The 13,082-nt window shown below is 38.1% G+C and overlaps 2 protein-coding genes across 3 annotated transcripts in view; both read left to right on the top strand.

Annotated features, from left to right (window-relative positions):
- Stacl (SH3 and cysteine-rich domain-containing protein) overlaps positions 1–13,082 on the top strand; it is a 120,727-nt gene that overhangs the window by 12,725 nt on the left and 94,920 nt on the right. The window lies entirely within an intron of this gene.
- On the top strand, positions 10,984–12,861 carry LOC144472176 (MYG1 protein C27H6.8). The gene is made up of 6 exons (XM_078184971.1): positions 10,984–11,356; positions 11,537–11,632; positions 11,729–11,962; positions 12,036–12,237; positions 12,327–12,502; positions 12,585–12,861. The coding sequence occupies exons 1-6, from the start codon at positions 11,013–11,015 to the stop codon at positions 12,760–12,762; spliced, it is 1,230 nt and encodes a 409-aa protein (XP_078041097.1). The 5' UTR covers positions 10,984–11,012; the 3' UTR covers positions 12,763–12,861.

Here is a 13,082-nt window from a genome sequence, read left to right as displayed (position 1 = left end):
TCGGTTTGTCGTGAATTTCATTTCGACGATTATTAGATGTAAATTAACAAGTATTTTCCATCCATTTTAGAGAGAACATAGACTAGGAAAATAATTTCTCATTTACGCATATCGAATATGAAAACAATCGTTTCGCAGTTTTCAAATGTACCGTTTTCTCTTACAAACTGCGCGCTCGCCTAACGCGCCCGCGCCGTTCGAACGGCGCCACTTTCAAATCCTACCTGTGTTTAAACTTATTCCCTCGTCGAGTTAAAAATTATTCAAATCATTTTTATATAACAGTTTTCCTGTTAACGATAAAATTCTGAAGTTATGTATGCGTATACTGAGCACAAAACTGAGAACAATGGTCAGGATACAAACGATTGTGGTCAAGATATAAATGATCGAGATGATAAAGATACTGACGCGGTATGGTAAATGCTCGATTTTACGTCGGCTCGTGACAGGGAATGCTGTTTTCGTGAACGGTTTGGTATTTCAAGGCGGACAGGGACCGCAACGTTTCCAGACACGAACCAAACTTTTCAATCGTCAATTATTCTGTCGGGATCGCGTGCACGCAAATGGAATCGAGCAGAGCCCGGCGATTCCGATGAGAATTTATGCAGGAGACTCGAGATTTAACGCTCGCGGATGTTTACGAAACATTCGGTCGCGATCGCGGGGTTCCTATTCGCGTCTTAAGTAATTTAAGGAAACAGCCGGATCGGTGGGAAACGCGAAAGCAGATCGAAGAAATCTTTCGGTGAGCTCATCCGTCCGTCCTGTTGACGCGTTCATTGCCAAGATTTTCCCTCGCGAGGACGACGCGATGATAATTTTAACCAGAGAAAATCGAAACACATTTCGGCTCTTCGCTCTTTCGAACTCGGTTCTAGATTTTTGGTGGACTAAATTAGTGAGAAATAGTACCACTAAACAATAGAGAGAAAAGGGCTGTACTCCGTACTCGTTAAATTCTTCCGTGAGGATCAGTCCTCGAGCACCCTCCTGCACTGTGTACCTAACCTAGATCTAATCTGGAATCAATTAATTAGTTAGTCAGAGCGCCTGATAATATAGAACCAGCTAATACATAGACTGTCAACTAATCAGTATTGCCGGGATGTTCGTTCATGGAATCACTACAAGTATATTTCAATATTTATTATATCTATCTTTATCACTTCGAATCCCACATTAACCACCTTAAAAATTACACAGAATTAAAGTATTTCATCGAATTAAATTTGACAAATTATATTGTACGACATCTATTAATTTTTCAACATTGTAATAGATTAGCGTGAAAAGTGATTTCGTGATCTGAGTAAATTATTCAATCAGTTGCCTATAACTGTAGGGGTGACAGTCAAGGTGTTAAATAATTATCGTAATCCACAGAGTCGACGATTAGGTCGTTAATGTTCCCAAGTAAAGGTTGCTCGAAGGTCACAGTTCTATTGGATTGGATTTGGGAATCTGTAATCGTCTCGAATTCGCAGCATGCGCACTGTGCGGGTTTCATTTTTATTCGTATCGTCCAACAACACCGATGAACGGTATTAATAAATCTGGGGGAGCGTGCGCAAACAATTGGAGAACGTGGGTTCGAGCCCTGTAAATACAGCAATAAATTAAAACCGAGGTGAATAAGCCGAAAGAGACAGAAAGAGAGAGACGATCACGGGACGTCGGACGAGGTAAGCCGACGTATTCTCCCGTTTTCCTGACTCCGTTCCAAATTTGAAACGTTTTGGCATTTGCTAGCCTGTATTTTTCGGTTGTCGTAAACCAACGAATTTGTTGCGGAAACAATGTCGAAGATCTTCCACCAACGGAATTTCAGTTGGCTTAAATCAACTCCTCTGCTTTTACGATTTTAACCATTTCTTTTACTCGTCCAATCGTTCAGCTTTTTACTTGGTTGATTAATTATCGTTCTTCCAAGTGATCAAATCAGAACAAGGAAAGCGATATTAGATTACCTTTCACGTCCATCACGGTTTTTTATTTTACGTAAGGAACATCAAACGAATTTTATGAATATAATTATTGCAGATTGTAACACATAGCATGATATTCTATCATATTTTACAAGAGGGTACGATGTATTTAATACGATGAATACGATTATTTATTGTTGTTAGGACCGAGGCCGATATAGCATGAGTGGGAGAGAGTAAGGGTGAACGTCCGCAGAGAAGAAAGCATGACTTTCAAGAAAAAGAGTGTATATATGTATACACACAATTCTTTTTCTTATTTATTTTATAATATTGTATAATGTAGTATAATATAATATAAAGAATATTTTCGAGAGGAACTAATAAACTATACATATTTCAACGTGACTAGTCAATCGATTGTTAATCGGATTTATGGACAAGTTCAATATTACTCACAGTGCAGTATCAGCGCGTACATACTCACATAATTTAGATAGAGTGACATAACCACCCCCTACCGGTCAAATGATTGAGGCAAGTGAATATGACTTCCTGAATCGATGCAATAATAACCGCAATATTTTTCAGGGTGACAGCTCAGAAACTGCATTTCCCGAGAGCACTTTACGTACACGCGCATTATCTTGTACCGAGCTTGTGTCGCGTTTTCGTGGAAGTTACGAAGACCGTCAAAGTCGAGGGAAAATTATGGAAACCCGTAGTACGAAGAGACGAGCAATTAATCCGGAACTCCCCGGAGCGATTCGGTGGTCCAGGGAATTACAATCCGGTATTTACCGTTCGCCAACAAATTTGCTGGGTTATTAACTCCGCTAACCGAATCGTCATGGGAGAAAGAAAGTGGGAGAGTGAGACTAGGTATTTTGTCGAGTTGGTCGAGGATGAAGCGCGGGACAAAGTTTTCCTGGGGGGGGAGGCGACGAGAGCCGAAAAGCTCGCGTCGTCAAGGCGTCGCTCTTCCCTTTGCAATGCTAATTCCGAACGATTTGCAAGTTAAACGAACGCGATTTGCCGGAACGAATCGGCCATTTTCGTCAGGTCCCGTCTTTCCTCCCTTTCGCATCTCTGTTCCCAAGCCATCCAGGAGAATTCCCGTTAATTCTTCTTACACCGAGGATTCCCCTGGGTTGTTCCCTCTTTCCTTCAGCCTTTAACGTCGTTCAACCTACAAAATTGGAGCAAGTGTTGCTCGCAACTTCGCAAAGAACTTTGTCCCCCCCTTTCATCGGCGAAGAAAGGAACGATATCCGATCGAATGGGTCTTTGGCAAACCCTAGTCCATATATACTCCAATGTCGGCTTTTCCTGATTCCTTCACCGTTTCGTACAGTTTTCTTTGACCGTTTGATTCAATTTTTCTCTGACCATTCGATACATTTTTCCTTCACCGTTTTCGTACGTTTTCCCTTCGCTGTTTGATACGTTCTTCTTTGTCTGCACGCGACAGTTTCAGGTTAGGTTTACTCCTAGTTCTGGCGAAACAATTTGTAAATATTTTCTAAATATTATATATATATTATTTACTTATTTTATTAATCGCAACTGATTTTTCTATTTCCTAGAAACTTACAACTAAAGGCGTAGATTTAGGTATTTCAGATCGTGGACTCTTTTGAGGAAAACTTTAAATTAATAATTTAATAATGATAGTAATGAATGCAATGGATTATTATTTTATATAGTTGTGGAACGTTATAAATCATTGTTAACATAATATCCAATAATATGGAAAGCATTGAGAACTCATAAAACAACATAATTTGGGCAATAATGATTTAAAGTTGCGCAACTGAAAAACGCCCTGAATTTTAGCAACAATTGGATAAGCGACCATGTTGTTTAATCCTAACTTAAATGTAAGGTTCATTTGTTCGCATTTTCTTGTGTCCAAGAAAATAGTTCTATGCGACTATATGGCGTGTCAATAGGGTTAACCGAGACTTCGAAGCTGATGAGCAAGCTAAATAAATACTAAGCTTTTTACATAAACAATTGGTTATGGAACACAACCCAATCTTGTTACAGGATCAGCTTAGTATTAGGGTAAATTTAAGGAAATTAGCGGTATATAAGCTGATCCAGTAAAATTTTCAACGTCTATTTATTAATTATTCAAGCGTTGATCCCGTTATTCAATTTTTCCACGCTTTTCGACCTGGCGGTTCGCATAATAAACTACCAATTTGGGGGCAATTTTAAACATCACCGCGACACACGCGCGTCAGACATTTGGCGCCAAATTCAAGCATTTGAAGCTTTTTATTATGTCGAAGCTGGATGTCTAGAAAGCACCGGCGTTTCGAAGATGGTGGTTATACATTTTGATGTTACCTTTGCGCTTAAGTTTTACAGATTAATGAAACAAATTTTGCATGATCACCCCTAAAGGGCAGAGCTGATTAAAATGGTCAAAACTGCTCTTAGAGGTTTTTCAATGAGTCATATACCGTTTGATAGCTGACCAATAAAAACTCATCTGTGCAAAATTTTAAACCTGTAACTTGTCCGTGAGGGTAGTTACAAGGTAAATTAGATTTCGCGGTTTTCCGGCATTTTTCCACCTTTAGCGACTTTCTAAAATTTTGAAAAAAATATGGCTTATTTTGGACATCAAGTCAAATGTTATAGAATTTTTTCAGATTTATCAGTTGCAAGCTGTGATTATCGAAAATGAAAAACCCCCAAAAAATCGGGAAATTGAAGATTTCTCGAAATCTTAAATAGCCAACACTTTTACATTGATTCCCTGACAAGGTACTATCACGGCTCGTGTACTCAATTTTTCTCAGATTTTTTGCTCGCCTGCAACGTTGTCAAAAAAAATGAAAACCCAATGTGTCGATGTTTTTTGCTGTCAGAATGAAGCTACTACTTTTCTAGTTTACCGCGAGTGTGGATTAAGTAATTTTAAACGTTATTACATCGAAACAAACAATTTTTTAACCCTGAAAATGCGAATTAAGCGAGCAAAAAAATTGTAATGAGCGGGATATATACCAAAATGTTTCTCACCGTTACAACTTGATCGGTTGGCGAAGTGATTAAGGTCAGATTAAACTAATCTCTGACATCTGCTGGGCCCTAAACAATAACCATTGTGTAGGCGCAGTACTCATTGACATCGAAAAGGCCTTTGACACAGTTTGGCATGAAGGTCTAATCTACAAACTGATAAAACTCAATTTCCCTCACCACCTAACAAAACTAATATGGTCTATGATAGCAAATAAAAAATTCATAACTTCTGACGGTACAAACACGGCCACGCAACTTACAAAGTTCCCAACGGACTCCAGCAGGGTACAGTTACAGCCCCCCTACTACTCAATATACATACTTCCAATCTCCTCAAATTATTCAACATAAACAAAACCACCAACACAAAAGGTATAGGATTCGCAGACGACTTAATAATTTGTAGCATTCATTCCAAAGCCACCATCATCCAGTCAAACCTTCAGTCACTATTTGAAAAAATCCAAATTTACACCAATAACTGGAAACTTAAATCAATTTCCTAAAATGTGAAACCACCCTATTCAGGCCAACCCTCATAAACACCAACTACGATGTTAGGAAAAACTGGAAGAAATTCCAACTAACAGTCAACAGCACTAACCAAACATTCATCCCTCATAAAAAAAACAGTTAAATACCTGGGTACCCACCTTGACCTCCAATTAAAATTCTTTAACCACGCTGACACCCAACTCATAAAAGCAAAACAAACCTTCAACAGCCTCTCCAAAATATTCTTCAGCAATTTCCTTCAACGTAAATGCAAAATCCTGTGTTACCAATCGCTAATCAGACCAATCCTAACTTATGCGTGCCCGATATGATTTAACATCCCAAACTACAAAATGGAAAAACTCAGGATATTTGAAAGACACTGTCTACGTGCATGTCTCTCAATGTTTAGAACACCCGAGTCCAACTACACGAAACACTACAAAAATAAAACGCTACTTAACACCGCGAACATAACCAGAATTGATTCGCATATAATAAAAATTTGCAGGAACCATTTTGCGAAAGCCATCCACCACCCAAATAACCAAATCTCTGGTTCCCTATACCCACAACCATTATATCACAAAAAATGCAAAACCTCAGGTTTTACTCCCCCAGAAATATTCCCACACCTGGATTCAGAAAACCTAATTACAAATAGTGACAATATACCACTAATCTATCATATAGACAGAGGTCCCAACAGCAAAGCGATATCCTATAAAGACACAAACACCAACTTCAGATACTGCACTCAGATCATCCACAAAGACAAAAAAGCCAACCCCAAATCAAACAACAATTACTGGTGGCTTAAATAAAAAGCACCCTAATCCCTATATTCACCACCAAAAAATAATAAACACCCAAACCTCCGCTCAAACCCCGGGCCAATAGAAATAAGACAGTAATTAAGTACTTCTAAGTAGTTCTAAGTCTTTGTAAATATTGTATATAGTTAGTACGCTTAAGTCATATTTATACACATATAGTAGCGCCATTTTTTTCCAAATTAGCCTAAAGCCATTTTTGGGCGCACCAATAAAAAAAAAATAAATCAAGGTCATTCATCCTTACTGACCCAATTTAATTTTAAACAAGCGTTAAACTAAATCATAGCACAAACTAGGATAAGATTAGGTTTATAAGAGCCAACATGGCCGTTGAACTGTAAAATGTAAAATATCATGTATTTTTTTCAATCATTTTGCAACATTTAAATTGTATACGGCAGGCTTCAAATAAAATGATGTTTAATAAAAAAAAAAAGTGATTAAGGCTTACGATTTCAGTGCTCCTACGCTCGGGTTCAAATCCCGTTGGAGGCTAAGTTTTTGTTTCGTAAAACACATTTTATTTTTCCAATTCTATATCACATGGTTTATTTAAATGACTTTACATATATGTTTGTAATGTTTTAAAAATATTTTTTTTAACATTTGAAAAATCGGCGAAAGGTCGATGAATCCGACGCAAGTACCCTTCAGAACATGCGCTGGCAAAGTCTGGAAATTATCAACTCCAAAACGACTTCGTCGAAAGAGAATCGTTGACCGTTTGCACGAAAAAAAAACTTTCTCATGAAAGGATGTCATAAAAAAGAATTGGTTTCCAGGACGAAGGCTCATTTCTACCCGTATTTGCTGAAGACGAAAAGCTTAAAAGCTAAATTAATGAACTGTAATCTAAAGAATGTTTAACAAAGCCGTAATGACAAACATATGTAGTTAGAGAATGAATAAAATAAGCGATACTCCAAAACTATTTTTGTATGTATGTTGACTTAAATATTTTTCAAAAGTTAAAAAAAAATATTTTTAAAACATTACAAACATATAAAAAATCTGAGAAAAATTGAGTACACGAGCCGTGATAGTACCTTGTCAGGTAATTAATGTAAAAGTTTTGGCTATTTAAGTTTTCGAGAAATCTTCAATTTTCCGATTTTTTGGGGGGTTTTTCATTTTCGATAATCACAGCTTGCAACTGATAAATCTGAAAAAATTCTATAACATCCGGCTTGATGTCCAAAATAAGCCATACTTTTTTCAAAATTTTAAAAAGTCGCTAAAGGTGGAAAAATGCCGGAAAACCGCGAAATCTAATTTACCCTGTAACTACCCTCACGGACAAGTTACAGGTTTAAAATTTTGCACAGATGAGTTTTTATTGGTCAGCTATCGAACGGTATATGACTCATTGAAAAACCTCTAAGGACAGTTTTGACCATCTTATTCGGCTATGCCCTTTGTATTTCTGCTTCTGATAGATTTTGCTCCCCTTAAACTTTTGACATTGATAAGGAAATAAAATTCATATAAAAACGCACCGGGGTTTCCAAAATGGCGGCTATACATTCCAGTATTGCCTTTTCACTAAAGTTCGACGGGTTATCCGAACAAATTCTGTGCGTTGGTTCTAGCTTCGCATTTTTGCCGAACAACGTTTAATAAAATCGTAGTTCTGGCAGTGCGCCCGAAATAGAATTCGTACAAAAATGCACTGGGTCTTCCAAAATGGCGGCCGTGCGTTCCAAATTCCCTCCTCCAAAAGTTGTACATATTATAGTGCACTGGAAGCGGTCTCGTTTCGAGTTTCCATCGTACAATTTGCAGGGAGTTCGAGGGTCCGCAAACTTTCTCTGATTGAGTGAATAGAAATGGCGGAGGGGGGCGGCGGGGGCAGGAGAGTCCGGGGGGTGGTTGACGTCGCCGTAGAAGCGGGTAAACTCCGCGTTGGCCGAGACAGAAGCGAATTTAATGCTTTCCTGCCGCGCGAGACTTATTTTTATTTGCTATTTCTGTGCCTCCAACGCGAGTCTCTTGTATCGGGGTTCGGTATCGTTGCGTAAAAGGGGTACGGGATCGATCGTATAAATAATGGGCCGTCGATAATCGCGAGGGTTGAATGAAAACTGGTCTTGCGTCCGGGAAATTCAGTCGAGCTGGCGTCGCAGAAGTCGTTCGAGGTGAAAAACTTTTCCTCTTCTCTCTCTCCGGGAAGGGTGGAACTCTTCGACAAATGGGACGAGAGGGTTGAATTAAGTGGCCGACGACTGTCTTCGTCGCAACGATCGTTTGTTTTCCGCTTCGTCGAGTTGGACGCATGTTTCTTTCCTTCCCGGCGCCAGTAAAACTAGAATTTTTACTTAACTAGACGATTAGCAGACGTGAAAATTAACTGTTGATTTTGACAACGAATTAGATTAATTTGATTAAAAATTAGGTTACGATACATCTTGTCGGATTTGTTTTTCAATGTCTCGAACTATCGTATTTTTCTAAAACTGTCAACGATTAGGAAGAAAATTATACTTTTCTTTTTTTTGAAAAGACAATGGTGTCTTATTTCCTTGCTGTGATTATCTTCGAGGTGAAGGACTTCCGGGTAGATCGAAGATGGCCGACCGGTATTCCACTAACGGCCAACTTGCACAAGTTACATTAGTGAGGCATTGTTCGAGAGACACGGTTTTCGATAGACGAGCTCGCCTGGCCGATTAAGTCGAAGGAATCCTATCCCCCTGGTCGTTTTTGGCACAGAAAGGTTGGCATTACCCGCGGGCAACGACGCGACGAAGGTCGCCATTACGGAGCCGACGGCAAGCATAAAATTAACTATGATCCCCGATAGCCTCGTCACCCTACTGTCTTTTCTTCTTTTAAATATCGTCGGGCATTGTGTTTCCTCCTTGTGTCTCGTTACCACCGGCTACGAAATTCCATCGATTCAGCCGAAAATTCGACCGAAAACGCAAACGAGACACGGTACATGTTGTGGCAAGCAAACGTTACAATGCATTCGTTGTAGAAAATTTATGCAATTAAACGACTCGAATGATTAAACACGAGACAATAAATTCGATAAATTCGTGGGAATATACTTCGTCCTGATGCGACAATATTTTCGTGGTCGACCATGACCTTCGAAATTATTGGATTTCAACATTTTTGTGAAATCTTGGCGATCGATACAGAACAACAGGAGTTGGCGTTCTAAATCCGTGACTTTGGCGAACGCAATTTCCGATAATCTGTTTACCGTGGTTGATTTCGAACTTTCATAAAATGACGGGCGAATATCCCGGCAAATTAGCATTTCAAATCCCGGATCGATATACGTGTTAGAGAACTTCCAGGCTGAAACCGCTCGTGTCACCAAGCACTTGTCGATAAATGGAGGAAGTGCTTCCAGCATTGACGAAGTTTTAACGGGATGACATTTTTCGACTATACGATCCCGAACCGAGAACTTTCTTGTCCCAGTATTCTATACGACGAGTTTCTACCGAGGACAACGCTATCGAAAGCATCCGAAAAGAAATTTTGGTTCGTATAATGGTTTTTATTTGTGCTTGCGTCATGAATGACCCAATTATTTCGTAGTAAACATTTAATTTTCCATACTTTTATTATTAAATAAAGTAACATCGTCCTTTCAAGAGAAAACGAAAGACGATATGTTGACTGTTTAGAGTAAATATTGTTTAATGACATATTATTCTATAACATTTTGATATTTTTCTGGTAGTTTTGAAATGTTACACTTTTTTTTAGCACCCTCACAAGGTAAACTGTTTTTAAGAAACGAAATTACTCTCCGGACAATCAAGTAGAATTAAATGAACATATGTTTTTGCATTTTTTATTCGGATTATATCATGACCGTAATATACTAATCATTTTTATGAAAATCATTGTGCAAAATGAGGGTTAAGAAGTTTTAAAAATTAAGAGAAAGATGCAAGAAATAATATGAAATAACAGAAAGAGAATTAAAATTAAATCATAAATATTTCTTCGGAGGAGTAACCCGGAGTTTAATAAAATAGTTGAAGTTACTCTGGAATCATTATGCGAACGTTTCACAATGTATCTACCCCATTATCAGAAAATTATTATATCCCATCTTATCAGATTATCCTCGGTAGACTCATCCAACATTTTTCACAGTTACTATCTTATCAGCTGGAAAAGTATTTCCAATACCATCTTCCTGCCTTGCTGTTAGAATGAATGGTACTCTTGGAATACTTCAGAGCCGAGAATGTTTTCACAATGTGCTGCAACATCGTATCGGAAATGACGGTCTCGGTTCCCTTGGAAACACATTTCTCTCCAACTTTAAATTTTCAATTCAAAAAGTTGGAAACTCATGATACATTAATCATTAATCTGTTATTGGTAAACAGAAATGCTATAAAGTACGTTTCTAAATCCAAAAGAATTTTCGTTTGGAACTTTCGTTTCAAAGATGTGATTCTTTAATAATAACAATCTGCCCCAACAAATAACTTAAAAATACGTAAAGTTCTCATTCGATGACAATGTATCTTTTAAACTTTTGGTACCTATGCAGACTCGCATTATAGTCACGAAAGAACGTGAGAGTACTCGAGATAACAGCTTTCAAGTATATTTACTTATAGCATGCCACGAATCAATTTCTTGTACAGGTGAAATTCAAATATCCCCGCGTATCCAGGGGATTTATTGATTTTGCGCATTGCGTGCCGCGCCAGTGACGCAGTCACCTGCCAACCGTATGCACACGTGCAGAAGTGCTTTTAACGTGAACGTATCACGTTTGCCTGGTTTGAATCGCAACGTGACCGAATGTTTCAGTTTCAATCGACCAGCGCGGATTTTCAATACTTGGTTGAAAGATAGTTTGAGTGGCTTCGTTTCCGGTGCCAGTTCTACAAGCTTTTCCTGTCTTAGTCGCTTCGACGGATTCCTAACCTATACGTCGGTGAAACACCGTAACCTCACGACCATGTCAGCGAAAATAAAGATCGGGACGCACAATGGTACTTTTCATTGCGACGAAGTGTTAGCCTGCTACATGTTGAAGACACTACCGCGATACAAAGACGCAGAAATCATCAGGTAAAACGTGTTGTAAGATTTGGAGCACATTGACTGTAGTTTGCTGTTTACTTTTCTTAGTAAAAATAGCAAACTCGTAGAGATTGCACCGATTGAATTTGTTTATTAAGCCACCGGTAACAATTCCTGAGTCACAGCCATATGTTCATGAAGATCATGAAGTAGTAAATTTGCTTTTAGATCACGGGATTTAGATATTTTGAACACTTGCGACGTGGTAGTTGATGTTGGTGGAAAATATGATCCTTCTACACACCGTTACGATCATCATATGAGGTATACAGAGGTATCTCTTTTCATTTGAACTAATAGAGTTATGTTTTATAGACCTGGTTTAGAAATTCTAGAATTATGTTTTGTTCAATGAATTAGAGATTTTAAAGAATCAGTAAGTACAGTCATAAAGAAACCTGGATACGATTGGAATATGAAATTGAGCAGCGCTGGACTGATTTATTGCCATTTTGGCGAAGAAATTATTAAACACTTATTTCCAAATGCGAGTGAAAACGATGTGGAACAGATTTTTAAAAAAGTTTATGACTCATTCATTCAAGAAATCGATGGTATTGATAATGGAGTACCAATGTTTGATGGAGAGCCTGTGTAAGCAAGCGTTGCTACTGTTGTGAATATTAGGGGTTAAAAATTTGAGCCTTTGCAATATGTTTCTTTCTAGATACCGCATTGTAACTGATCTGTCTTCTCGTGTTAACTTTTTAAATTCCAAGTGGTTTAGTAAAGGCAATGATAGCGACCAGCAGTTTTTGAAAGCAATGGAACTCGTTGGCCAAGACTTTTTACAGCATATAAATCATGCAGTACATGTTTGGTTACCGGATAGGTCTATTGTGCAAGAAGCTATTCAAAATCGTTTCAAGGTGAACATTGTTAATACAGCGTTGTAATTGATGGCAACGCTGTTACTAGTGTCAGTGATGTAATTTGTTGAAGCAACATATATTTACAGGTAGATCCAAGCGGGGAAATTATGGTATTGTCTCAATCATCATCGTGGATACATCATTTATTTGCAATAGAAAAAGAAATGAAGTTAGAACCCACATTGAAGTATGTTATTTGGGAAGAGTCTAATGATTATCGAATTCGAGCTGTTCCAGTAGTGCCTTCCAGTTTTATCTGCAGGTATACACGGCAAATTATGTAGTTCATTGCAGCAGGAACCAAGCAGTCGTTTGCAGTCTTAACAGAAAATATTCTTTTATAGAATATTTTTACCGGCAGCTTGGGGAGGTCTGAACGGGAAGGATCTAGATCTTGCCAGTGGAATCGAAGGCACCGTATTTGTGCATTCAGCAAGATTTATCGGTGGACATACGACACGAGATGGCGCTATAATGATGGCGCGCAAATCTCTTGAAATTGCAAAAGCAGGATCAAGTTAACCATGATCACATTTTTAATTTTACCATCTGTATCATGATGATAATAACATATTTTATATTTCGAATGCGAAATAATTAGAAAGAATATATTAATTCCATACTAAACATTTTTGGTCTTCACCAATTTCCCTAATTTCCCTAGACGCGAGTTTGAAAACGGATTTCCTTCAAATGATAAAATGTTATATATGAAATTGCATGTAACGAATAATCGCGCACAGTAGTTATTGTTTCCAACTCAATCAATTAAAATCGATTTCCAAAATATTTTACAAGGCAATACTACAGCCTGAACCAGTTCTAGATCGCATAGGTAATTA

Source organism: Augochlora pura, chromosome 7, assembly GCF_028453695.1.
Source record: "Augochlora pura isolate Apur16 chromosome 7, APUR_v2.2.1, whole genome shotgun sequence".
Classification (NCBI taxonomy): Eukaryota; Metazoa; Arthropoda; class Insecta; order Hymenoptera; family Halictidae; genus Augochlora; species Augochlora pura.
This window is presented reverse-complemented; position numbering and strand designations above follow the sequence as displayed.